We start from the raw sequence: 26,890 nt of genomic DNA, 5'->3' as shown, positions 1-26,890 counted from the left end.
CCCATGGGAAATGATCCGAAACTCATGGGAGGGAAGGTCGGTCCTATTCGTCCCTTCATTAGACACCGGACTACCCTCTTCACCGGGAACCCATTGCAAGATAGGCACTATCAACGCTTGGATCGGATTTGGCCGTTGGTCCCTGTGCGCGCGCGCCAACGACAAAAGACAAAATCCCATACGAGTTACTCCGGGTGCTGATGCCAAAACAATTGTGGGCATTCTGGATTGTCCTATCACAATCGGATGGCATGGAGACGAACACCGATGCTCTCAGACGAAACCAGCGATCCAAGGCCAGTCTCGGGCATACAAAAGCACTGTGCCTGATGAGAAGAATTGCCTCTCCTGTCACAAGCCCCGATTTCTGAACCTCTGGAGCAGCAATCCAGGCTGCTGTTTCCATCTCTGAAAATCTGACTCGCGGAATCTCGAGTCTGGATGACAGATCATGTCGCCTCACAAAGTCGACCTCGAGGTCGATGGACTCAAGATAAAGATTGCCATTGGTATGTATGCCAAAGAGGTTTTCTACCATTGAAAGGCTCGGAGGAATAACGATTCTTTCTGACACCCGGTGCATAGATCGTGGAGGCACATTTACCGATTGTTTGGGGATCGTTGAAGGTCGCAGCGATGATATCGTTGTCAAACTCTTATCCCAAGATCCTGGTAACTACCAAGATGCACCTATTGAGGGTATCCGAAGAATTCTGGAGGAGGCCACTGGCCGATCGTTTCCCCGGAGTCGAAAACTCGACATCAGCAGCTTCTCCGACTTCAGTGTTCGAATGGGCACCACCGTCGCCACGAATGCGTTGCTTGAACGGAAAGGAGAACGGATCGCACTATGCATCACCAAGGGATTCAAAGACGCATTGATCATCGGCAATCAATCCCGCCCCAAACTCTTCGCTCTGAATATCGAACGGCCCGAGGTTTTGTTCAAGGATGTCATCGAGATCGATGAGCGTGTGACTGTCGAAGACTACCAACAAAATCCCCAGCCGGACCACGAAGCTCTTTTGAAGGCGCTTGAAAGTGACCCCGAGCTCGTGAAGGGAGTCAGCGGAGACGTGATTCGCGTTCTACAGAAACTGGACGAGGACAAGACCCGTAGAGACCTTCAAGGTCTTTACGACCAAGGCTACAGATCCATCGCAGTCTGCTTGGCACATTCTTACACCTTTCAAGAACATGAGCTGGCCGTCAGAAGGATCGCCGAGTCGGTTGGGTTCACCCAGATCTCGCTGTCCAGTCAACTGCTGCCGATGATCAAACTGACATCCCGAGGTGCATCTGCCACGGTGGACGCTTACTTGACACCCATCGTCAAGAAGTACATTGAAGGTTTCCGCGCTGGTTTCGAAGACGGGCTCAGCTCTAGCAATACGCGCTGCGAATTCATGCAGAGTGACGGTGGCCTCGTCACATTTGACAAGTGAGTACATATTCATTGAGTTAACGATGGTGACGTTGGTTGACCAAGGAATTTCACAGGTTCTCCGGTCTACGCGCAATTCTTTCCGGACCTGCTGGTGGCGTTGTAGGGCATGCTCGCACCTCCTTTGACCCCAGGGTCAATGTTCCAATCATCGGGTCAGTCTGGGGAGATGTTGGTTGAATCCGCTAGTTGACATGCTGACTTTGCCATGCAGATTCGACATGGGAGGGACATCCACCGACGTATCACGTTTCGACGGGACATTTGACCAAACATTCGAGAACACCACTGCCGGCATCACCGTCATGGCACCGCAATTGGACATCAACACAGTGGCTGCCGGAGGAGGCTCTATCCTGTTCTGGCGCTACGGACTGTTCGTAGTTGGCCCAGAGTCCGCAGGAGCACACCCGGGACCTGCGTGCTACAGAAAGGGCGGACCTCTCACTGTGACTGACGCCAATCTCTTCCTTGGGAGATTGTTGCCTCAATACTTTCCAAAAATCTTTGGGCCAAAGGAAAACGAACCCCTTGACCTGGAAATCACCCGGCAGAAGTTTGAGGCCCTGGCTGATCAGATATCCAAGGAGATCGGACAAGCTAAGACGGCGGAGGAAGTGGCACTCGGTTTTCTCGAAGTAGCCAACGAGTCGATGGCAAAGCCTATTCGAGCGCTCACTCAAGCGAGAGGCTTTGACACGTCAACACATCATCTTGCTTCTTTCGGTGGAGCAGGAGGGCAGCATGCTTGTGCCATTGCCTCGTCTCTGTCCATCAAGACCGTCATCATCCACCGGTATTCCTCGATCCTCTCGGCGTACGGTATGGCACTTGCAGATGTCGTCCACGAAGCGGCCGAGCCTGCGTCAATGACCTTGAACGAGAAGAACACTCCCGAGATCAAGCATCGCATTGATGGCCTCAAGGAAAAAGTCCGGCGAGAGCTCACGGATGATGGCATCCCCGAAGCAACGATTCAGTATGAAGTATACCTCAATCTCAGATATGCCGGGACAGACAATTATCTGATGGTGCTTGAACCCGCAGATGGAGATTTCAAGCAGGCTTTCATTGCAGAACACCGACGCGAATTCACATTCACATTCGAGAATCGCGATGTCCTGATCGAGACGTTGCGAGTTCGGGGCGTTGGCAAATCCCTTGCTCTTCCACCAGAGACTCCCTATGACGCTCTTGAAAAGCTTTCATTCTCGTCTCTGACAACAGACCAAGCAGACGACGAGACATCAATGTATTTTGGTGGTGCAGGTTGGCTCCGTTCGCCTGTCTTCTTCCTTGGTAAAACGACTCCTGGCAGCCTGATCCCCGGACCAGCAGTCATTCTGGACAAGACGCAGACCATCATCGTCGAGCCAAATGCCACAGCACGTATCCTCCCGCGGCACGTGGTGATTGACATCCCAGCCACCAAGGCAGTGTCGGAACAGACCCACGTCGTCGACCCTATCCGTCTGTCCATCTTCGGACACCGCTTCATGTCCGTGGCCGAACAAATGGGTCGCATGTTCCAAAAGACGTCAGTGTCGACCAACATCAAAGAGCGATTGGATTTTTCATGCGCCATGTTCTCTCCGGACGGCAAACTCGTCGCCAACGCTCCACATGTCCCCGTGCACCTGGGCTCCATGGAATACGCAGTCCGCTATCAACATCAGCTGCACATCACCGGTTCACCGTTGAAGCCGGGCGATCACATCCTCACCAACCACCCCTTGGCCGGCGGCACTCACCTTCCCGACATCACCATCATCAGCCCTGTGTGGGACCAAAAGGGCGAGAACATCATTTTCTACGTCGCGTCTCGTGGCCACCACGCCGAGATCGGCGGCACGCGTCCCGGCTCGATGCCCTCAGACAGCAAGATGCTGTACGAAGAAGGTGCCATGACCATGGGTTTCAAGATCGTCTCGGCCGACCACTTCGACGAAGAAAGAGTCCGAAAGTTCTTGTGTGACGAACCGGCCTCGTTCCCCAACTGCAGCGCCACGCGCACGTACAAGGACAACGTTTCCGACCTCAAGGCCGCCATCGCCGCCAATCAACGTGGTGCGGACCTCATACAGGAAATGATCGATGCGTTCGGCCTGCAGACGGTGCACTTTTACATGGACGCGATCAAAGCGAACGCGGAAGTCGCGGTGCGGGAATACCTCAAGAAGGTCAGCAAGGAGACGGCTGGCAAACCCCTCAGGTTCATCGACTACATGGACGACGGCAGCCCTATCAAGCTCGAGATCCGCATCGACGCCGCAACAGGAGGCGCCGAGTTTGATTTCACGGGCACTGGACGAGAAACGTTCAACTGTCTGAACGCGCCCAAGGCCATCACGCACTCGGCCATCATATACTCACTCCGGTGCCTGATCAACGTCGACATCCCGCTCAACGAAGGTTGTCTGGCGCCGTGTAAGGTCATCATCCCCGAAGGGACACTGTTGAATCCATCGGGCTACGCGGCCGTATGTGCGGGCAACCCGATCACGAGCCAGCGCATCACGGACACGATCCTGGGTGCGTTTGGAGCCTGCGCGGCGTCGCAGGGCGACTGCAACATTATCTCCTTTGGTATGGGAGGAGGGAAAGATGCCGAGGGCAACGAAGTCGCGGGCTTCGGCGTGGGCGAGACGATATGCGGCGGTTCGGGCGCGGGACCGTTCTGGCACGGGACGTCGGGCGTCCACGTGCACATGACCAACACTCGCATCACCGACGTCGAGGTTTATGAGTTGCGGTATCCGATCATCTTGCGACAGTTTTCGCTCCGTAAAGGTTCGGGTGGAAAAGGTCAGTTCAACGGCGGCGACGGCGTGACGCGTGAGATCGAGTTCAGGATCCCCCTTTCCGCGTCCATGTTGAGTGAGAGGAGGGTGTATCCCCCCTATGGCATGGCAGGTGGAGGACCCGGGCAAGTTGGGTTGAACCTGTACATCAAAACGGAACACGACGGGACGGAACGCACGATCAATATCGGTGGGAAGATGGAATTGAGTATGCAACCTGGAGAGAGACTTGTCATTAATTCCCCCGGAGGTGGTGCTTGGGGTGCGCCTGCCTCTGTCGAGGATGTCGTCGCGGAGAAGACTTCACTCTTGACGGCCGCGGCTTCATCAAAGAGGCAGTTTGAACCTAGAGGCAGCGTTTTTGATTGGGATTCGGCGGCTCAAGCTGCACAGTGATTATGATGCGACATATGAGTGAGGTACGAGGCATGTGGCACGAGGGACGAATAATGTATGCATGGATGGGAGAAAGGGGGAAGGGGACGTGGTTAGATGATACCATTTCATATTGACGTCTTCCGTCTTACATCTTTGCGTGGAACGTGAACGGAAATCAGGTAGAAGAATTACCCATCAAAGACAAAGTTGTTGTAGAACGAAGACCAACTGCCGAAGCCGAATGAACTTGTAGATGATTAATATGTTGATCTGAAGTCGGGGATATGACGGCAACATCGGCACTTTCTACGAATATCTTATTCTTACTCCGTACATCTTATTAACTCTGTATTTCAACCCCCACAGAAGACCACAGAGGAGAATGTCGATTTCTACCCCGGGATAAGATCGTCGAGAGGGATATTCTTACTTTGCTCGATTCATTAAATTGAGCGACTCTGAGAGATATCAATGTCAATTACTCCACATAGACATCTTGATACAACAAATCAGTCGATCCTTCACTCCACGGCATCATTCTATCCTAACGAGACCCGGAGTACAACTATCACCTCAGTAATTCATCGACACCGACACTCATATTGTCAAGTCAAGAGAGAATAGGTCACAAAAGAAAATGTCTCTCAAAACCCCAGAGTTGATTGATTATTCCCACTCATACTCACACACTTTTATATCGGCGGCAATCTTTTTCCTCTCGGTACCATGTTTACTGTTCGTCTTACTCGGCATCACTCGATACAAAAGGGGTCTAAGAGATATACCCGGTCCATTTGTCGCCAGCGTTTTACCTCTCGACCGAATCCTGACGACATACTCCGGTCACCAATTCGAGAAACATTTGGCATACCATGAGAAGTACGGTCCGGTTGTTCGAGTAGGGCCCAACCATGTCTCGTTTTCCGATTCCGATCAAATATCTGTGATTTATAACATTACATCCAAATTCAACAAGGTAAGTAAACAGTATCATCCCAAAAACATTGGTGACCCCTAACTCTTGAAACTTCTCTTTCTGATATGATTTTCGGGGTCTCTGTATGGCTGTAGAGCAATTTCTACACACTCTTCCATGCCAAATCACCGGTCGGAAATATCCCCACCGTCTTTTCAATCACGGACCCTCAAGGACATAGGGACCTCAAGAGACCCGTCGGCGCGGCCTTCGCATTGAGTGCTTTGTTGGATCTGGAACCTCTGGCGGACGAGTGCACGGCCATCCTTCAACGCAAACTCGACGGGTTGGAAGGTCAAAATATTGATTTGGGCACCTGGCTCCATTGGTACGCTTTCGACGTCATCACCTACATCACTTTCTCAAACTCGATCGGGTTTTTGGAGAGGGAACGAGACGTCCAGGGCATCATCTCGGCCATCGAGGGAAGGCTGGTCTACAACTCGATCGTCGGTCAGGTTCCCAACATGCACAAGTTCCTGTTGGGAAACAGCCTGATATCGAGATTGGCGGACTTGATACCTTCTCTGGCCCGACTGAATTCGGCAAGGTACATTGTCAATTTTGCCGCCGCACAACTATCTCGAAGACAAACCGCCGCGGCGGAGCACGGTAAAAAAGACATCGTCGCTCGATTCAAGAGGAGTAAAGAAGGGGGGGAACAGGTCATTACGGATAAAGAACTATTGGGTCATGCTTCTTCGAATGTGTACGTTTTGTCCTCACCCTTTTGTTTTGAACATCTCTTTGCTTGGAGACATCACGAAATTGGAAAGAAGACTGAACAAAAATTCCCAGATTCGCCGGTAGTGACACGACCGCCATTTCGTTGAGGGCCATGTTTTATTACCTTTGCAAGAACCCGTCGACCTACGACAAACTCGTGGACGAGGTATTGATGTTTGACGCTAAAAATGAACTGTCAGAGTACGTCACTTACGCCGAGGCACAACGGATGCCTTACTTCCAGGCTTGCATGAGGGAGGCACTCCGGATGCATCCTGCCGTGGGACAATTGTTGGAGAGGATCGTCCCCGTAGAAGGTGCCACGGTATCCGGTCATTTCTTACCCGGTGGGACCGTGGTAGGCATGAACCCATGGGTGGCCGCCAGAGACAAAAATGTCTATGGTGGAGATGCCGACAAGTTTCGACCGGAACGATGGTTGGAGGCTGATGAGGCGACCCTAAAACTCATGGATAGGAATTGGCTGGCTGTAGGTGACCACCTTGACAAAAATTCGGACGACGATTGCAGTTCCAGTTTTACTGACACTTTTGTGTATTCCAGTTCGGTGCTGGTGCCAGAACATGTCTGGGTAAAAACATTTCATTGATGGAAATGTCAAAATTAGTACCTCAACTTCTCAGACGGTATCATGTTCAACTTGCTGACCCCAAAGCTGAATGGACCCTACACGATTATTGGTTCGTGAGGCAGGAAGGGTTGAGGTGTGTTTTGACGAGACGAACGAGGACAGTAGACAGAGAAAAGACGGCAACACGGTAATCAAGTGGATGGGATGATGATGCGGGCTGGACAAGGAGTCGTCCTTGGAGGAAATACAGTTGCAAAATCGTTTGGGGACGCATATGTAAGGGATATGAAAGCAAGTATGCTCAAGTTCAGTTTTTTCAAGACTACGGTTGGCTATGTATCGGTGCAGAGGACAAATATATATATATATATATATATACATATATATCAATTTGTCAAACCCTTGGGTAACGTGGCATTCTCCTCGTGAATCACCACACTAGTTTCGACGACATCCAATTTTTCCGCCGCTGCCGCCGCTCGCATGTCGTCGAGGATGGTGGGACGGGCGTTTCTGAACTTCCGGATCGGTACGCGCTCCAAAAAGAGTTGGTCGACCTCTTCCAGGGTCTTGCCGAAACATTCGGGGATGCAAAAGTAGGCAAAAATCAGCGACACGACCGAGGTGAAACAAAAGATGAATCCGACTTGTGGTCCGAGGTTCCGTGGCTCGAAGAGCAGGTATGGCAAGCTGAAGGAGATGGTCCACTGCGTCAGGACGTTGAAGAGACACCCGACGGCGTAGGTCTGATCGCGGAGTCTCTGGGTGGGCACTTCCGCGACGACGGCGTGAAACAGAGGTGACCAAGAGAACTGGAGGCACGCCCCGAACAGGGTCAGCATGACGGTCGCTCCCGTCCTCACGGCTCGAGATGGATCGTGGACCGTCCCCAGTGCACCCATGGCGGCGAAGATGCCGATTTGCAAAGTAGAGCTGATCATCAGCAGCGGTCTAGCAAAAGGAAAAAAAATGCAGATTAGTGGAGGTGCGTCAGAAAAGTTCCCGGTAGGCAACTCACACTCGGCCTGTAAGATCTGTGAGGTATTGTCCCAGGAGAACCATGGCAATGGCGATGGCAGTGTTGACGGTCGTCATGGTGAATGGATTGATGACACCCAAGGATTGTATGTATAGAGTGCCGTACTGAGTCCAGAGATTCTGACCGGTGGCTTGGACTACGATGTTCGTTCCAATGACTATAAGAGTTCGCTTGAGGTTGACTATATTGTCAAAGGTATCAGCAAGACAAAAACCAAAGGAAAAAGGTCTGTCTTCGAGGGGGGGGGTCCCAGGTAAGGACGTCGGAAACGTACTTTTCTGGAAGATTTCAATGAACCTCCCCTTTTCCACCGTGAGGTCGATAGTACTCTGTAGAGATCTGAATTCCGCCTGAATCTGGGCTTCCGTATATGGCCCTTCTCGCACCAGTCTCAGAGAAATCAGGGCTTCTTCACGACGATTCTTGACTAGAAGCCAACGAGGTGACTGTGTGAGGTTAGTACCAAGAAATAGATCTCGGGTCTCGCACGGGGAAGAAAAAAGGGGGGAGATGGAAGGGTGTTGTACTCCGTACCTCTGGAATGAGTTTGACTCCAGCAAGCATGAGGACAGGCATGACAAACAACAGTCCAATTGGAATTTGCCATGACTTGTTGCCCTCTAACCCGCTGGTGGCTCGGGCGATGATGTTCTGGATCAATTGGCCCGTCTAAGGAGAGAGAAATATTGCTGTCAGTTTTCGCCATTCAATCGGTTCAAGTGGCAGTATTATTGTGCGTACCAAGAGTCCAGATGCGTATGTGCCGACGGCAAATCCTCGAATCTCGGCAGGGACCAACTCTGACTGGAACACCGGTACCAGGGCCAGCTCCATTCCAATGTAAACGTATGCTATTATGCGTCCGGCCATCATCTGTTGTTTGACTCTTGAGGTGATCATGATGGCGGCACCGGCGATCGCCCAGAAACACATGGTGAAGAGAGCTTTGCGTCGACCGAATCGATTGCTGATGAAGCTACCGCTCAACACACCGAAGCCGAACCCGATATAGGTCAGACTGTTGAGGAGTGACAGGTAAGAGGATTCCAGGACATAAACGTCTTTGACCGGGTTGTATTTGCCAAACTGTTTCTTGAACGCCGGCATTGCCTGAGTGCCTCCGAACGCACCCAGGTCCATGCCAAAGTTCACCTGCGAGAGTGCGATGAGGAAGCAAGAGTAGAGCAATCTCCCGTTGAAGCATCTTCTGAAGCGGTCGAACCCTCTGGAGGGTTTCAGAGTGTGGAATTCTTCGGTGGAGGGTGGTGAGGTGGACATGATGCTCGATTGACTCTCGTTTGACACAATGTCGATGGGAGATTGATAGAGCAAGCTCTCAGGGTGGCGGTTGTGATGAGAACATCGATCTATATAGTTGCGATAATCGAATAGACTGAGTCTATCCAGGAATATCCCCCGCCCACTCCACGAGGTCTAGAGTCCTTTTCCGGAGAACGTGGGGCGAAGGTCCATCAGCACCGGGGAAGATGTTGGACGGGGAAGACCGGGGCAAGACGGGGAAAGTCGTTTGCTGTTGGCAGTGGCTTTGCGTTGTCGAAGAGGCGACAAACAGGACTTGTGCGGTTGGGATTTTGCTGACATAGAACTTGAAAGCATGGGGTAAAGGATCACTATACTGCCATAGTGTGGCCGTCTATGTCGGACGAGGAGGTGGTAGAGGAGAAATCGAGGCTTGGCCCAAAAGCCACAAATACCTCTTCCCCGTTCTTCCCCGTCGCCGGTTGCCGCTAAACTCAAGCAGGACATCGGGACCCTCCTCGTGTCTACCGTTAAGGGTGGCGGCGGAGACGCGTGTGGGAGCTGCAGCAGATGAGACGAAGCGAGCCGTAATTCCATGTAAGGACTCCGGGGAAACCACCACTCCATCGGCTATGGGACATCTATTCCGTCTTGACTATCGACCATGGTTTGTCTTCCTTCACCCTGTCCTCCTCCTCCTCGAGGTTTGCTGTTCTCCTTTTAAAACCTGGCCTGGCACCGTCAAGGAGACCTCTGACGAGACAGAGTTGAAACATTTGTGTGCCTGTCATTGCTCAAGCATTGCCGTATAATTTTTGCATCGTCTGTCCTGCGAGGATCGCCTCACATTCAACATCAAGATGGGCTCCTTTGTCGAGCCAAAACGACCGAATTTCCTGGTCATAGTTGCCGACGACTTGGGTTACAGTGATACTGAACCTTTTGGGTCCGAGATTCACACCCCAGCGCTGAATCACCTGGCAAGCTCAGGAGTGCGACTCACAAACTTCCACACAGCATCTGCATGTTCGCCTACCCGGTCGATGTTGTTCTCTGGGACGGACAACCACATAGCGGGACTTGGACAGATGGCAGAACATATGCCCGCAAATGCCAAGGGTCAACCGGGATATGAAGGATACTTGAACTTTCGAGTGGCCGCTCTTTCGGAGATCCTTCAAGATTCAGGTTATGAGACAATGATGACAGGAAAATGGTGCGTAAAAGGCCCCAGGTGTTTTTCTCCTGCAATGGCTTTGGGATTGACTTGTGTGATCACACTTAAAGGCATCTAGGCTTGACAAAAGAGACTGCTCCATGTTCTCGCGGTTTTGACAAGAGCTTTGTCTTCCTGTCCGGCTGCCACAATCACTTCAACTATGAACCACAGTTGGAAGATCCGTCACACTCGATATTCACTGCGATCAACGGTGGGCAGTTTTGGATGCGAGATTCCAGTTTCATTAATCGAATCACCGATATTCCTGAAGACTTTTATTCCACAACCTCGTACGGCAAAGAGATGGTCAAGCAGTTGGCGAGTCGCGACGCGTCCAAGCCTTTCTTCGCGTATTTGGCATTCACCGCTCCACACTGGCCGTTACAAGCTCCTCAATCGATGATTGCCAGGTACAAGGGACTCTACGACGACGGGCCGGCCGCGTTGAGGTCAAAGAGGTTGCAACGGCTCATTGACCTAGGTCTCATATCTCCCGAGGTGGAAGCGGCACCGATGTGTCATGGCCCGGAAGAGTGGGAGACTATGAGCGAGGTGCAGCGAGCCGAGTCGGCCCGGAAAATGGAGGTCTTCGCCGCAATGGTCGACATGATAGACCAGAGTATCGGCGAAGTCTTGGATCATCTTGAAGAGTCGGGCGAACTGGACAACACATTCATTCTCTTCATGTCTGACAACGGCGCCGAAGGGGCTCTCCTCGAAGCCATGCCCATCATGGGCGGGTCATCCAACGTAGGTGCCATTATCGACAAATACTACGACAACAGCCTCGACAACATCGGCAATGCCAATTCATATGTCTGGTATGGTCCAGCCTGGGCCACGGCCTCGATGGCTCCCTCGCGTGGATTCAAAACCTGGGTCACCGAAGGCGGCATCCGCTGTCCCTGCATCGTGCGTTATCCTCCTGCTTTCGGAAGCGGCCAAGAAGTACAAAATCACAAGACCGGTGACGCATCTGCACAAGGGGTGCACACTGACTCGTTCGCGACCGTCATGGACATTCTGCCTACAATCTTGGACATTGCAAATGTACCCGTACCTTCACCGTCCAAGCCATTTCGAAACCGTAGCATTGTCCCCATCCGTGGTTCGAGTTGGCTTCCGCACCTCTCGGGGAGGGCACCTTCATTCCATGACGAACAACACAACATCACCGGCTGGGAGTTGTTCGGATTCCGAGCCATCCGTCAGGGGCCGTGGAAAGCGCTCTTCATGGCCAGTCCACGAGGTAAGGATAAGTGGGAGCTATACAATCTCGACAAGGATCCCGGCGAGATGGTTGATCTGGCGGACAGCGAGCCTGAAGTATTGGATAGACTGATCACCCATTGGGAGGTGTATCATGCTGAAACCGGCATGATCGATCCCGAGCCTCATAGTAAGACGGCGGGAGATGTTGAATTCGTTTAAAATGAATGGCAATTTGACTGCGGACGTGATGACCTTTGATATTCTTCTGACAGACACTCACAACATTGGCGTTGGCCAAGATCGTTTGACGGAGATGCAAATCTTCTCTAGTTTCCAATTCAATACCAGGCGAATCCTGATCAACGAAGAAAGTACCCACTGGCCCATTCTCACGTATCTGTGTACCCTGTGGCGCAAATGAATAGGATTAACAAGCTTATTCGTGATATTGTGTTTCGGACGAGACCTTGATCGATGGCTTACCAAATTGTCTTGAGGTGTTTACTACTCATAAGCTTGGCTGTCCTTGCGAGTTTCGTAACACTCTGTCAAACAATTTCTCCAGCACAAGACGCATTGCTTCGACCGACCGTGCTTCGGCGCCCCAGTGAGTCAGATACCTGATGGCTGTTCTGCACAGATCTACCCAGTCGTTGGGGCTTTGAAGGTCCTCCGAGATAACAGATGCGAGTAACGCCATCCCGCAAATGAATGTCCGTCGACAGAGTTGCCACACTCCACCGTATCGGCCATGTTCGAACGAGTGAGGTATGAGGCTGGCACACAGATCGATGTGCATCTGTGCTAGATGCAACACCTGTGGATAAAGTGTCGCGTTCGAATTCAGATTGCCAGTGCCAGTCGGTGAAAGTACAGCCGTTTGCATAGACATGGACACAGTGGAGGTTGAAGGGGAAGGCTCGCCAGCAGCGACAGGATGAAACTGGTGAGGCCAATTTTTCTGCCTGCTATGATGAAGGGCACAATATAGCAATGGCCGGAGGATGTGCTCACGCCAATCCTGGAAGCGGCTTTCGAGGTAATATGATAGACTCTGAGGCTGCGGTGCGCTGTCGGAAAATTGCAACTTCGAGGGCAGGTGAGAGTACCACAGGCTGATTTGTTCCTCGCACTGGGCATGGTGTCTTAGGAGCAATGGCAGATGAGACAGCCAGTACGACTCTGATCTGCCATAGAGGAGGCGCAAATGTGCGTTAATGGTACGACGGAGCGAGATTTCGGCGAGGAAGAACAGCCAGGATTGTGCTTGAGAGTTTGGTGGGACATAACCGCTATCGCTGCTCTCCGAGCACTCCTCAAAATGCTCATTATTCGTGGCTGAGGGAGGTGAGGGAAACTCAGGGTATTGGAAAGCGTCAAGGCCGCTCGATGGGAGACATAAATCTGGAAGGAGTTCACTGTAGATCCAATTAGCAAAAGTAGCACCAGAGCGGAACAGAAGACTTGACATTGATTTCTGTAAGGGGCAGGATGAAAGGGCTCAGTCATGACTCACGTTTCCGAGCGGACACATGACCAGAAGACCCTTTGCTCGATCTGATGTTGCTCACGCTTTTCTGCATCCATTGAGCTTGAAAATCCACTTCGGCTCATGAGGTGGCTTTTGAGTCTGGAGCATGCTTGTTGGAGGCAGAACCAGGACTGTAGAGGTCGTATACGTAGCTTCTCATAGATGGACATGAAGAACAAGCATTGGATATCTATCATAGACATACCAAGAAGACCTAACCTCTTCTTAGCTGCTTGAGCAAATGCTTCAGCAACACCACCAGGATCTGCATGGATATGACTGGAGAGTGGAGGGGCGTGTATAGATGGATCTAAGTCGGGCTCCGGGGGAAGCTCGTTGGTTAAAAGAATGCAGGAGATGGCCGAAATTACTAGCTGTGACAAGTAAGTCCAGACGTCTCAACATGAGCATTCATGAACATACCACGAGACACGAACGGCCATCCCAGCCCATACCATGTTGTGAAACCTCTTTCGCATACGATATCAATTGCCTCGGCTCCAATATCGGATTTCTGAAATGTACATGACTGAGAAACCTTTTACACAATGGAACACAATCGTCCTCATCTATGACGGGTCCGGGAGGCCCCCTTATATCCCCTCTGGCAAGGTTGGCTGGGAGTGGTTGTTCTCCACCAACACCATCCGGAAACAGGATTTCGGCCTCGTGCAAGAATGACTCGAGTCTGCACTCTTTCTCCGACAGCCAGTCTCTGAAAATAGGCCACCGGACAACCGCTTCGCAACGCGCGGCTCGATAAGGGGAATCATAAGGATTGACGGCATGGAAGCTCTCGCCACTTTGCCAACTGTCGTCCACAGGCGCTTCTCGCTCGGGAGCAGATTCTGAAATGGATGGGGCACGATCAATCAAGGGGAACTGTCCCGCAGCTGTGGTATAGTGGACCTTTGGCGTAGTTTGAGCTTGCACTTGTTGCAAAAGATACTTGATCTCGTCGAGGCGATGCATGACATTGGTATTCGCATCATCTTCGGGTGCAGAGGCTTCTGTGTTCTCAGTATAGACACACGTTGCATTGTGGTGTCGACAATTGCCACATTTTGGTCGTGCGTTGTCACATTTGGTTTTCCGCAGGCGGCAGAAATCGCAAGCCATGGCAGCTCGCTTCCTTGTAGTAAAGGCATTGCTGATGTATCTGCGTTTTCTCGGATTCGTGCTCATTCCACCACTGCCTTGCTCGCGCGTGGAGTCTAGCTCTGGGGAATCGTCACGCGCAACATCAGCTGAAGAAGTTGCCGGCTGATTTCCACCAAAACGGTTTGGCTGCGGCATCGCAGGATCAAGTCGATTGAAATTCACTCTTGGTGACACAGATCCCAGAAGGAAACTCACTCCGCTTTTGCGTATGAAGGAACATGCTTTGGTATATGATATATGACTAGGGACGTGAATCTCGGGAAGGACTTGGTTGTTTATTGAAGCGCTAACAAGCATCGCCCCGCCAAGATCGTACCTTGTCGAGCCTCGTCAGCCTCGTGGTCACCAACATCCCATCCCAGTCGCTTGTCACGTAGACTTCTAGGCCTATCCAAAAGAATATGAATCCTCAATGAAACTAATCAATACCAAAACGCTCACTCTCGAAGAATTCTTCACCGAGACGGCCCCACCATACGCTATTCTCTCTCACACCTGGACCTCTGAAGAAGTTACCTACCAAGATATAACCAGTGTTGGCGGTGGCAGCCTCTCATCTCCGGCGAAGAAAGGCTACGCGAAATTGAAACAGACGTGCCGCCTCGCACGTCAAGACGGCCTTGATTACGCATGGATAGACACATGCTGTATCGACAAATCGAGCTCGGCAGAGTTGAGTGAGAGTATCAATTCCATGTACGCATGGTATGCAAACTCCACGACATGTCACGTTTATCTCGAGGACTTATACCCGTGTGGTGATACCGCGGCCGCCACCACTCCTGACATGATTCGAAAAGACAACGGTGGCAACGACACTCTCTCAACCACAACACAGGTGACTGACGCTCTCCCTAACTGTCGTTGGTTCACACGTGGCTGGACGCTCCAGGAACTCCTGGCCCCAAGGCAGCTCACCTTTTACGACTCAACTTGGACGTCCATCGGTACGCGCAGCACGTTCGGCGACGTCATCTCTCGAATCACAAGCATCCCCAAGAGCGTACTGTCTCAAACTTTTCCCATCTCGGAATGTTCAATTGCCGTACGCATGTCGTGGGCCGCTCACCGCATCACCACGCGGACCGAGGATATGGCGTATTGCCTATTGGGTCTGTTCGATGTGAACATGCCCCTGCTATACGGAGAAGGAATGAAGGCGTTCCGTCGTCTTCAAGAAGAGATTGTGAGGCAGAGTAACGATTTTACCATTTTTGCATGGGAGAATGAGAAGGAGAAGAAGTCAGGGGCATCAACTACGAAAACTACTCTCCCACTCCCCCACAATACAGCTCTCGCCCTTAGTTCTCGACAGGCCCATGTCGACGGACACACAATCCCAGGCTTGAGTATCTTTGCGCCTACACCATCATGTTTCGCCAACACGACGGTCATAGACTGGCTATCCAAGGAAGAAGTCAGTTTCTCAGTGACCAACGCAGGTCTGTTGTTTTCCGGCACGGTCGACATACGAGTCCTCAAGTCGTCACAATACATCCTGCTGGTTGGCCTACAGACCAGCTCATGGACATCCCGCCTCGCCACGGGAATCTACCTTCGCAAACAGACGCCGACCATCTACCACCGCGACCCTTCAGCTCCATCTTTGGCCTTCCTGTCACCATTGGAATGTGCGTCCCTCCCGACACTTTCGATCCGCAATCTAGTCGTCTCCACGGCCCCGAAACAATTCGACAGTCCTACGTTCCACGCTTTTCGCCAGAGTACCATTCACGTCCCTCGCAATCCAACGCTGAGCCTAGACCCGGATCCAAAGCGACAGTCCAGTTTTCGTATGCTCACTGCCATCCCAGAAACGCTGTGGACCTACAATGAACGCATCTTCCTCAAGCCCGAAATCTATTCGAGTGAAAACGGCCGGGAAAGTGCAATGTATCCTATGATTCTGGGAGTTTATATTCTTTGGCACCCTCACATCAACAATGACCACGACAATAACAATAACAATAACAATCACGATTATCACGACGACAGTGATGATGACGATGACGATGACGATGACGATGACGATGACGATGACGATGACGATGACGATGACACCGACTATGGCGGCGACTACAGGAATTCTATCCCACTTTGTGTCTTGTGCGATTACCGCATGACACCACCCAAATGCAAAATCTTCGTGTACGAAGTACTCTCGCGCCCGATGATCTTCTTGGGCCCGATGCTCTTCGACGGCCGACACCAGGCCGACTCTGTCGACTGGGCCGACGTGGAACTCCAGGTGCCCTCGATCCACGATCTCACCAACAAAGTGGACGTCACCATTGACACCAACAGGACCATGACTGTTTCTGCGTCGTTACCGCCCGATCGAGTCTCAATCTCTGGAGAGGAGATACACGTCTATAGTTTGAGATTGGAAGTTGTTGAAAAATCAAAAGCAGACTTGTCAAATCATTAATCAGTATGAAATACGAATACCTCCATACTACATGTAAGATAGCTGGTTTCATGGCTCATAAATTCCATCAAATTCCCCCGTAAGACTACCAAGAAAAACAATCCTTCAAAACCGCCAACAGCACACTACACAGAATTTTATGCCAACAATAACAAACTACGAAGACTTGCGAGACTTCGTCGGATCACACTTGTCACAATTACATTCCGTGGCCACACATCCGATACGGAACTCTTTGCTCGCAAGTTTAAATCTCTTTTGCACATCAAATGCTTCGCCGTCCATCATGCCATGGATATAGCATTCTCCAATGAACGAGTACTCGATTTGCTCTCGCTGTGTCTCGGAGTCTTGACTTCCATGGAGGCCGCCGCCACCAACGTCTTGACTCGCCATTGTGGCCGATGTATTTTGCATGTTGGGCTTGATACCGCCACCACCTGGAGGCAGGGAGCCTCTTGTACGCCCTCCACGCTTGGAGACTTTGGGCAACGAGGCGTGTGGGGTTCGTGTTTTGCGTCGCAGGACAACCGGTACGCTGCAACCCTCAAGTATACATACGATATCGCCGGCCTCGGAATCGGGAGGAGCGAGTCCAAGAAATCCAAGAGATTGCGGGTCCGGCCCCTTGGTTTTGATCAGTGACCGATTCCAGATCACAGCTCGCAGACGATGCAAGAACGGAACGATTGGGGTGGCGACATTACCAGAGATGTCTCTCAATAAAGCACCCGTGTCCAGGTTGCCGTCTTTGGGTCTTCTAGTGAAGATCCACCGAGTCGCGAACCGCCAATGGCCTTCTGGAGGCTTCGGACTGTCCGATGATGCTCTGTTGGCAACCAGAGTTCGCCAAAAAGCCTCAGGTGGAGCACTCATCTCGGGAGAAGGTCGCTTTGCTTCCTTCCAGTCCACAATCTCAAGCCACTTGGATGGGATCACAGCATTGTGCGCAGGCGACCCATGTTTATCAATGGTATCAAGCACAAATCCATGGGCCTTCAGTATTCTTCCATCGACCAGCTTGCTGGACCCAGCACATGGAAGGTATTCGTTTGGAACTGGCACAATGCCAGATGCGCTGTACGGCTTCATTCCATTTAACTGGGTGCCGACGAGTGGATCTGCGGCAATCCTGCTGTAGCTGTACCCGTTGTCCGTCGGATTCCAGGAAAATGCTCTCTTGTCGAGGGAAGCAATCCATGAGGGCATGGTGACAGTATCGTGCTCATGGATCTCGTGGATTGCCGAGAAGAAACTTTGATCGCCGCTCAGATTCGGCACCCATGGTTTGCAGATCATATCAATCGACTTTGTTCTTGACACGATAAAATTCATGACCTCAACGCAAAGGCTAAAGAGGCTTCGTTCATAATTGACGACAAAGTTCTTTGGCGGAATCCGAAAGCCTCTTTCAGCATCTTTCCTCGCTGCGGCCCGTGAAGGCTCACGCGAACGCGACCTTGTTCTACGATGTGGCTCCACCCCTAGGAGCTTTGCGTGGGGAGGAGTTCTACTCCTGGGCCTCCCACGAGAGTGGTCTCCACGTAGGTCGTCCCAATTGGGGTTCATATCCGGTGTATGAGGTATGTTGACAGTCGGAACGGCAGGGGAATGATTGATGCGTTCTGGGGAATGATGGTAATGTCCGTCAGAGCTGAAAGGTGTCTTGGACAGTTGACCAGATTGTTTTCCTAAATGTCGTGCAAACCCTTCTGTGGGCAATTTGGGCGAGCAGACAGGAGACCGAGCACTGAGCTCCGATACAGGAATTGCATCGTTTGATAAGCGCATGACCGCGTAGATATAGTCATGAGGCCGTTGTGCATCAAAGGCGGCCAAGTTTGTGAGAACCGCCTCAAGCGAGAGCAAATTCTCCATGATATATCCATCCTCGGACTTTCGGAACATGGATTCGATGGTGTCTACCAGAGTCTTCGCACCGTATGCATCGATTTCACCCAGATGATCCGCATTATAACAGTACTTCTCGGACTTTTGGAAAATCTTACGCAGTTCATGTCCTTTTGTGGCAAACAATGACATGGCACTTGCAAGTTCATCCCAGGATAGTTTGTCGCGACCGCAATATACTTCTGCTTGCTGTGCGAAAGCCACCTCCTGGACGATCCACCGACGTTTGAACCACGGTCTTTGCATGAGGTTCCTAAACGCGTTCCATTTTGTGGCAAACTCGGCCGATCGACATAGTTCATTGAACTTCCTGAAACTCAAGATTTCTTTGATAAAGTTGCATGCTTTGTTGCTATCCTCGTCTTCTTCGCCCAGCCAGACACGGACTTTCGTGGCTTCCTGGTAGATGTCGGCCATTTTTTGGATCTGTCCACTTTTCTCCGTGTTATGGCGAGGGCTGTTCTGTGTTATACAGATAGAATCAATCCACAGCCACAATGGATATTCTGGATCGATCTCTTTCCGGAATCTCCTGAGTGCACTTGCGAGGTTGGGGCCGATGACAATGGTGCCTTTAGATTGTTCGTTTTCGACGATATTGATTACCTCTGTGGTTTTCGTCTTCTTCTCCAAAGAATCCTCCACTTCATCTTCGTTCCTGTACGAAACATTTTCCCAGGTATAAGAAAGTGCATCATACTCTGGCGCTTCATCGATGACTTTAGCATCCTCCAAGCCCCATCCGTTATCGACATCATTTTCCTGCTTGGCGGCCTCGATGACAGGAATTGTCAATCGATAGGTTTGTAATTCACCCTGAAGTGGTGACTTGGTGCCGCCGTGGCTAGTCTCGGGAAAGAGCCTCAACAGACGAATTTGGTCTTCGTCAAGCATGTCATACTCATATGTGCCTATGAGAGCATAATTCTCGCCGACCTTGAATTTCTCAGCCATCTTGGAAGTTCGATTGTAAGCAAAAGGGTGGGAAAATGGACAGCTTCTTTGCCGCAATGAAGACATTTATGAAGGGAGAGGTACGGCTGAAATATGTTTCAAGTCCATCACACCATAGAGAAACATATTGGCCCTTGGCGCAAGTTCGCCTTGGAGAAGGGCATATAGTCTCTCATAGTCTCTGCGGCTATGTTACGCCCCTCCCGTGGAGGCGTTGTCGAATTCAGGAGAATACTGAAGGGAATACACAGCCGAACTGTGGAGGTTGAATTTGTTGGGTCCTTTTGCAGTCAGAGAAGAAACCATACCAAGGGATCATACTAAAACCAAAGTACATCCAGGTCTCCAGGGTGTATTGGATGCTGGTCCGCGGCCAACAAGTAAAATCAACCCAAGGATCCAAGATGGTGGTGTGGATTATCGTTATTGAGGAGGTTCGCCTGAGGCTGAATCTCGAATTCATGGCTGTGGCACCGAAGTGTGGTAGTGGTAAGGCTTCATAGTTGGCACTACAGTAAGATGCCTCATAGCAGGCAAATCAGACCACTCCTTTCGCGAGACTGATTGCGAGCCACTTTTAGTGAGGGATGGTACAAGGTATTGGTGGTAACTGCCCTTGTGACAAGATTCACCAGCGAAGGAGTTGGGAGGAGCACGATCCTTGTTAGTAGTCAGCCGCAGAGATGGTGGCGCAAGCTTGACTAGATAGCCTAGAAATTCGTGGAGGCAGTGATCGGGTCATGGAAGGCTAGCTTCTAGTTGCAATGCAAAAGGCGGAAGCCTGGCCTGACAACACGACGCCGAAGTTTTGGAACGACCAAATATCCCTGCATATCCGCGGGCATACAGCGACGATGCCTTGGAGGAACTTGTACGAATCATCAAGGTAAGGCAGTAGCGCTCGAAGCTGGCTGAGACAAGGCCCTTCTCGGTGTCAAACATACCTTTGAGAGGTGACTTTTTGCGTTCCAGCTCTAGGTCATCTCTCTCCGAACATTAGGCTTGTGGCAAAAAAGGATTCTTGTCTCTGGTGTCCACGATCCAACATCGCCTACTTCACGAGCTGTCAGCGAAATAGGTCTTTTTTTCACGACTTACAGAATGTCCATTGTACGCGAGCTTGTCGGGTGGAGAGGCATATGCAGCGGGTGCCCGTGACCAGCAGCAACGCGAAGCCATGATGGTGGTGGTGGTCAAATGCTAGCTTGCATAGTGGCTTGAAGAACGGGCAATCGAACGCGATATAATCAACCACAAAGTGAAGGTGGCGCCAAAAGAAATAACAACATGCATTGGCAGCCAGTAATATCACTTTCAAAAGTCTCAGATGATCGGCCTAGTAGACGAGATTGCTGCAGCTCTGAATCGTGCTGGTAAGGCTGAGAATGTGATTGACTGGAGAAGGTCGAGAGGTCCTGCATGGCCCGCATAGACATCTTTTCAAAGCCCAAGACTTATCGAAAGGACATGCTGATAGCGTGACGCGCATCTGGTAGTCATTATCAGAATGTTTGAGCCTCACAGGTCCTAGATCACCTTATTGATGGGTGGTATTGGCTTCTAGGCAGGGACCAGTCGTATGGCGTGCAATGTGCGAACTTGTGTTGTGGGCTTCGAGAGAGGTCTTGCATTTAGGGTGCTCATCAGCATCATCGTGGGATCCAGCAGAAGTTGTCGGCAAGAGCGCTATGATCAAAGACTGAAGCTGTACTCGTAGCACCGGACTGCGTGTGAGACTTGGCCCATGGATAGCACCTTGCTGGTAGTCTCAGCCAGCGCCCAATCGTGCCAAGTCTTCACACAGCCAATCAGAAATCACAGAGATTCCTTTACGTGCCAATGATCCGAATGTCATTAAAGCTGCGCTCTCCAGTTCAAGAGCTCCTCGTCGACGCCACTCCTCCCTCAACGACATTCCATATCTATAGCTGAGACCAGCTTTCCAAGTCAATATGCGGTCTCAGCTTCTTCGCGCCGCTGCGCGCTCCCGGAGGCCCTTGTCGTCCTCTGCAACACGATCATTTGCGTCCTCAGCAAGACGACCAGCCGAGGTCGAACTCACAATAGATGGAAAGAAAGTGTCAATAGAAGCTGGGTCAGCTTTGATCCAAGCTTGTGAGAAGGCTGGTGTCACGATCCCCAGATTCTGCTATCATGAGTATGGTTCAGTCGATGACCGGGTATCCTACGTGTTGACAAATTGGTTACAGAAAACTCCTCATCGCCGGTAACTGTCGTATGTGCCTTGTCGAAGTCGAACGTGTTCCTAAACCGGTGGCATCCTGCGCATGGCCCGTCCAGCCTGGTATGGTTGTCAAAACAAATTCACCCATGACACACAAAGCAAGAGAAGGTATAATGGAATTCCTCCTCGCCAACCATCCACTAGATTGTCCCATCTGCGACCAAGGTGGCCAGTGTGATTTACAAGATCAGTCCATGAGATATGGTGCAGACCGAGGCCGTTTCCACGAAATTACTGGCAAGCGTGCGGTGGAGGATAAAAATATTGGACCTTTGATCAAGACTTCGATGAACAGATGCATCCACTGCACGAGATGTGTCCGATTCGCCAATGAAATTGCTGGAGCGCCAGAATTGGGATCTACAGGAAGAGGCAACGGCTTAGAAATCGGTACATACCTCGAAAGAAATCTGGATACAGAGTTGTCAGGTAACGTGGCGGATCTTTGCCCCGTTGGTGCCCTGCTACCCAAGCCTGGCGCTTTTAGCTTCAGACCGTGGGAGCTCACCAAATTCGAGTCCATTGACGTTCTGAATGCCATGGGTTCGAACATCAGAGTGGATGCAAGAGGTCTAGAGGTCAAGAGAATCCTACCCAGATTGAACGACGACATCAACGAAGAATGGATTGATGATAAGCAGCGATTCGCATTGGATGGGTTGAAGACGCAAAGATTAACAACACCACTCATCAGAAAAGACGGCCAGTTCCAGCCAGCCACATGGGAACAAGCTTTGACCGAAATCGGCAATGCTTACCTCAAGCTCAAACCTGCGGAGAACGAATTCAAGGCAATCGCCGGACATCTCATGGAGGTCGAATCGCTGGTTGCTATGAAGGATCTTGCCAACAGACTGAACTCAGAAAACCTCGCTCTTGATCAACCTCGTGGTAACGAACCAGTCGCACACGGAGTCGATGTTCGAGCCAATTACCTCTTCAACTCTAAGATCTTTGGTGTCGAAGACGCAGACTGCATGCTTATCATCGGCAGCAACCCAAGATGGGAGGCAGCTGTGTTGAACGCCAGAATTCGAAAGCAATGGATGCGCTCACCGATTGATATCGGCTTTATTGGCGAAGACTTCAAGAGTACCTTCCAGTACAACAACCTCGGCCAGGACGCAGCTGCTGTGAAGAAGGCTTTTTCAGGAGATTTTGGCAAGAAGTTGGCTTCTGCTAAGAAGCCCATGATCATTCTTGGTAGCGCCGTTGCGGAACATGCCGATGCTGCTTCCATCTTCGAGACCGTGGGAGCTTTTGTCGAGAAGCACCAAGCCAACTTCAACACTCCTGAGTGGCAAGGCTACAACGTCCTCCAGCGTGCAGCTTCCAGAGCCGGTGCATACGAAGTTGGCTTCGTCACGCCGTCAAAGAAGGTTGCCGAGACTAAAGCGAAGATGGTTTGGCTGCTGGGTGCGGATGAGATCTCCCAGGCAGACATTCCCAAGGATGCCTTTGTTGTGTATCAAGGTCACCACGGCGAGACTGGCGCTCAGCTCGCTGATGTCATTCTACCCGCAGCAGCATATACCGAGAAGTCCGGCACCTATGTCAACACAGAAGGACGAGTACAAATTACTCGCACCGCTGTTTCATTGCCTGGTGCCGCAAGAACTGACTGGAAGATCATTCGTGCCGCCTCAGAATTTTTAGGAGTACCCTTACCTTATGATGACCTAGAAGTATTGAGAGACCGCATGGAGGAGGTCAGCCCAACCCTCCGGCGATATGATCACGTTGAGGAGAGTGCTCTTTCAAGTCTGAGCAAGGTTCAGCTTGTGGATGCACACAAAGGAGCCAAGGCAACCAATGAGCCATTGAAGAACCCCATCAAGGACTTCTACCAGACTGATGTTATTTCAAGAAGGTATGACACTAGCCCCCTTTTTCTCCGATTATGTCATTTGCTAACAAGAATGCTTGTAGCTCGCCTACCATGGCCCGCTGCTCTGCGGCCAAGGAAAGTGGCGACCCTCACACAAACTATCTTGCACCAGGCGAGCCAGATGCGAGAGTCTCCTACGGCTAGGTGTAAGTGGTACAGCTACAACGAGGATGTGGAAGCATGTGGCCTGACAACAGCCAGCCGAGTTTCAGAATGGCTGGACAAAACGGAAGGCCACAAAGAGCGACGGAAGAGAAAGAGGTGCCTTCTCTCTGGTTCAAATGGTAAACGTGAGCTTTATAGAATAGCTCGACCTGCCTTGTGTATAGCGATTTGGGAAAGATTCGAGGCGTCAAAGATGTCATTAGGAGTGCCATGGCGGCAATGATTCGCCTTGGTCAACATAAAAAACTAAAAATGTACAGTCAACCAATATTGCCAACAAATATTTGAGACGATGCCTAGATGTTGGAACCGCCCTCTCGTTGCAAGATTCTTCAATTGTGTTTACAATTTCAGTTTCATCGAGAATTTTAAACAGTGTTTCTTTGATCTTTCTTGAGCTACTCGGTACATCTAGGCCAAAAGACAAGGTCAAAAAGAGGATACATCTACTCTCCAACTCTATTTATGCTGTATTCTCCTATCCATTTGTCGATGACTTCTTTCAAAGCTTACTCTGAGGCTGATATGTCTTTTGGATCCTCTCGGCGGCCTCGATGGCCTCGTTCTCGATCCTCCTCAGCAGCTGCTCGCAGGTGGGGATGTCGTGGATCAAGCCGATGACCTGGCCGGCGGTCCAGACGCCAAAGTCCTTGTCGCCGTTGATGAAGACCTCGCGGCCCCTCTTGCCCGACACGAAAGGGGCGACCTCCTCGAACTTGCCCGTGGGGCTGGTCTTTTCGATCCTCACGGCCTCGGAGGCGACCTTGTTCTTGAACAGGCGGGAGGTGTTTGTCCAGCGGCGCAGGACGAGCTCGGTGTCGTGCTCCGAAGCGTCGACGATGGCCTGCTTGATGTTGTTGTGGATCGGAGCCTCGGCGGTGCACATGAACCGCGTCCCCATGTTGATGCCCTCGGCGCCGAGGGCGAGCGCGGCCGCCAACCCTTGGCCGTCGGCGAAGCCACCGGACGCGATAAAGGGGACCTTGAGGGTCTGGCGGGCCCTCGAGAGGAGGATGAAGTTGGTGATGTCCGACTCGCCCACGTGGCCGGCGCACTCGAAACCGTCGATGGACAGGAAGTCGACACCCAACTTGACGGCCGACTGGGCGTGGCGGATCGTGGTGCACTTGTGGAGGATGATGATCCCCGCGGACTTGAGGAGTTTGATGACGGGCCCGGGGGAGTTTCCCGCGGTTTCCACCACCTTGATCCCTTCGTCTATGCAGACCTGCGCGTATTCACCGTAGGGAGGGGCGTTCATGGTCGGGAGGAGGGTGATGTTGACGCCAAAAGGGTTCTTGGTCATGGCTCTGCATCGTCGGATCTCCTTGCGTAGGTCTTCGGGGGTGGGTTGGGTGAGGGCGGTGAGCTGTTTACAACGAAGCCGTTAGTCAAGGGCTGAGAACGGATTCATGTCCCGGTGTCGGTCGTTGTCACTTACAATTCCCAGTCCGCCTGCGTTGGACACCGCAGCGGCCATCTCGGCGTATCCGACCCATTGCATACCACCTTGCACGACCGGCACTGTGGAGGAAACCATGTCAGAGGAAAATGGCCGTGATGAGGGGGTCCAAGTCGCTTACCTTTGATGCCGAGGCGGCGGGTGAGTTCAGTGTTGAAGGGCATGGTTGTGCCTGCGCAGGGTTGACACGGTCGGGTCTCTCTCTCTCTGTAACACTTCTAGCGAACTGGCACGGCGCAAAAGTCTAGCGGAACTGAGTAAAATCGAACGACGGCGGCAGTGACAGTGGATATAAAGGAAAAGATCACAAAGATGCCATGTACGGTCGGCTCCTAGAAATGACAATATAATAACCAAAAGTCACACGGAGGTATTGCATTACAGATTGACCCGAGGTGTTTCTTGTGCACAACGGCCGCAGTGTTGCAAGCGACCATTGTCAGGCATGAGCCGAGGTACAATCGCTACGGCTCACAGCTTGCTTCACCGTACGCGTACGAAGGTACTCGGTTTGAAGCATATATTCCGCTTACTCATGGGGTACCCCGTCAGATTCGATTTGTTGATTAGTTGTTTACTCCGTACGGGGTACAAAATCATATAATGCTCGTACCTAAGTAACACAACCTGTGGTTGATCCCCTGGTAAATCTGGTTGCCAGGAACCGCGTCGGAGCCGCTTCCACGGAGCAACTGAGGTCGAGCAATGGTTCGACGCCCGCAGAAATGTTGTTCCGAACCGGCTGTCGGAGTTGATTTCTGAGCATGCGAGATGCAAGCGCTGGCAACTCTCTAGCACAAGCCAAAACACTTCCGAGTGCTAATAAACAGGAACCCAAGAACAACCTTCCTCCTCCGGCCCTCATTCGATGAATTGGTGATTTACTCGCAAGACAATCCCAAGTGATACGAGTAGGTACTGCGAGGCCAATGGCGTCTTGCGGCCGTATGGCTCGCGCAGGAGCCTCGATTGGGACTAGCGCGACCTGGCCTCCTTTGGCTGCGCAAGGCTACTTTCATAGAACTACTCTTTATGTCCTTCGATGATGCCGGTATTATATCGAACTTTCTCTCCATCGAGTTTCAGTATGTGCCATCTCCCGCCTGCACGTCCACTGAAAACCTTTTCCTTTTCATTCTGCCTTGGAGCACGGGGCAAGAATGGTTGAGTCTCCCACGTTTCACCAAGCCCGACCACAGCTTGCGAGCCGCTTTTAAGTCATGACGTTGGGTCGATACCAAAGCTGTCTTGCTTGGACAATTCCACCTTCTATTCCCAAAATGTCCTTTTGCGCGAGCTGCCAATATCGAGTGTTGCTGCGGATGGATCAGTTCCAACGTATCGTACTCGTGAGTTCTCTCTCTGCGTGTGCTTGGCGACGGGGCTATCCATTGTCTTATGTTGATTTGATGACGGGTTGCTGTGCTTGTTGCTTAGAGCCAGGTGGGTTTTATACGGTTTGATCAGTGTCTCCTATATGTTTCCTTCTTCTCCCCCT

At 51.4% G+C, this 26,890-nt stretch overlaps 6 protein-coding genes across 6 annotated transcripts; 3 read left to right on the top strand and 3 right to left on the bottom strand.

The window, feature by feature from the left end:
• Positions 1-451: 451 nt before the first annotated feature.
• PV06_06370 (uncharacterized protein) lies at positions 452-4,727 on the top strand (the record flags this gene model as incomplete). The annotated part of the gene is made up of 4 exons (XM_016407474.1): positions 452-509; positions 586-1,441; positions 1,501-1,599; positions 1,659-4,727. 4 exons carry the CDS (start codon positions 452-454, stop codon positions 4,639-4,641), a joined length of 3,996 nt encoding a protein of 1,331 aa, XP_016263078.1. The 3' UTR covers positions 4,642-4,727.
• A 533-nt stretch (positions 4,728-5,260) lies between these two features.
• PV06_06369 (uncharacterized protein) lies at positions 5,261-7,208 on the top strand (the record flags this gene model as incomplete). Its single annotated transcript, XM_016407473.1, has 4 exons — positions 5,261-5,599; positions 5,695-6,308; positions 6,398-6,815; positions 6,890-7,208. 4 exons carry the CDS (start codon positions 5,261-5,263, stop codon positions 7,106-7,108), a joined length of 1,590 nt encoding a protein of 529 aa, XP_016263077.1. The 3' UTR covers positions 7,109-7,208.
• A 4,903-nt stretch (positions 7,209-12,111) lies between these two features.
• Positions 12,112-14,474, bottom strand: PV06_06368 (uncharacterized protein; the record flags this gene model as incomplete). Its single annotated transcript, XM_016407472.1, has 3 exons — positions 12,112-13,065; positions 13,164-13,552; positions 13,602-14,474. 3 exons carry the CDS (start codon positions 14,472-14,474, stop codon positions 12,156-12,158), a joined length of 2,172 nt encoding a protein of 723 aa, XP_016263076.1. The 3' UTR covers positions 12,112-12,155.
• Positions 14,475-16,910: 2,436 nt separating this feature from the next.
• On the bottom strand, positions 16,911-19,632 carry PV06_06367 (uncharacterized protein; the record flags this gene model as incomplete). Its single annotated transcript, XM_016407471.1, has 1 exon — positions 16,911-19,632. The coding sequence occupies one exon, from the start codon at positions 19,630-19,632 to the stop codon at positions 16,924-16,926; it is 2,709 nt and encodes a 902-aa protein (XP_016263075.1). The 3' UTR covers positions 16,911-16,923.
• Positions 19,633-21,511: 1,879 nt separating this feature from the next.
• Positions 21,512-24,304, top strand: PV06_06366 (NADH-ubiquinone oxidoreductase 78 kDa subunit, mitochondrial). Its single transcript, XM_016407470.1, has 3 exons — positions 21,512-21,790; positions 21,843-23,747; positions 23,807-24,304. The coding sequence occupies exons 1-3, from the start codon at positions 21,585-21,587 to the stop codon at positions 23,907-23,909; spliced, it is 2,214 nt and encodes a 737-aa protein (XP_016263074.1). The 5' UTR covers positions 21,512-21,584; the 3' UTR covers positions 23,910-24,304.
• Positions 24,235-25,794, bottom strand: PV06_06365 (uncharacterized protein). The gene is made up of 3 exons (XM_016407469.1): positions 25,514-25,794; positions 25,372-25,454; positions 24,235-25,299 (listed from the first exon to the last, which is right to left on the bottom strand). Exons 1-3 carry the CDS (start codon positions 25,554-25,556, stop codon positions 24,433-24,435), a joined length of 993 nt encoding a protein of 330 aa, XP_016263073.1. The 5' UTR covers positions 25,557-25,794; the 3' UTR covers positions 24,235-24,432.
• Between the last annotated feature and the right edge of the window lie 1,096 nt (positions 25,795-26,890).

Source organism: Exophiala oligosperma, assembly GCF_000835515.1.
Source record: "Exophiala oligosperma strain CBS 72588 unplaced genomic scaffold supercont1.5, whole genome shotgun sequence".
Taxonomy (NCBI): Eukaryota; Fungi; Ascomycota; class Eurotiomycetes; order Chaetothyriales; family Herpotrichiellaceae; genus Exophiala; species Exophiala oligosperma.
This window is presented reverse-complemented; position numbering and strand designations above follow the sequence as displayed.

Bases quoted from the DNA above. Each gene is read 5' to 3' on its own strand.
- PV06_06365 (XM_016407469.1), bottom strand. From the start codon at position 25,556: ATGCCCTTCAACACTGAACTCACCCGCCGCCTCGGCATCAAAG. The intron at 25,455-25,513 runs GTAAGCGACTTG...TTTCCTCCACAG, and splicing joins CCGCCGCCTCGGCATCAAAG to TGCCGGTCGTGCAAGGTGGT. The intron at 25,300-25,371 runs GTAAGTGACAAC...CGTTGTAAACAG, and splicing joins ACGCAGGCGGACTGGGAATT to CTCACCGCCCTCACCCAACC.
- PV06_06366 (XM_016407470.1), top strand. From the start codon at position 21,585: ATGCGGTCTCAGCTTCTTCGCGCCGCTGCGCGCTCCCGGAGGCCCTTG. The intron at 21,791-21,842 runs GTATGGTTCAGT...AATTGGTTACAG, and splicing joins CCCAGATTCTGCTATCATGA to AAAACTCCTCATCGCCGGTA. The intron at 23,748-23,806 runs GTATGACACTAG...GAATGCTTGTAG, and splicing joins ACTGATGTTATTTCAAGAAG to CTCGCCTACCATGGCCCGCT.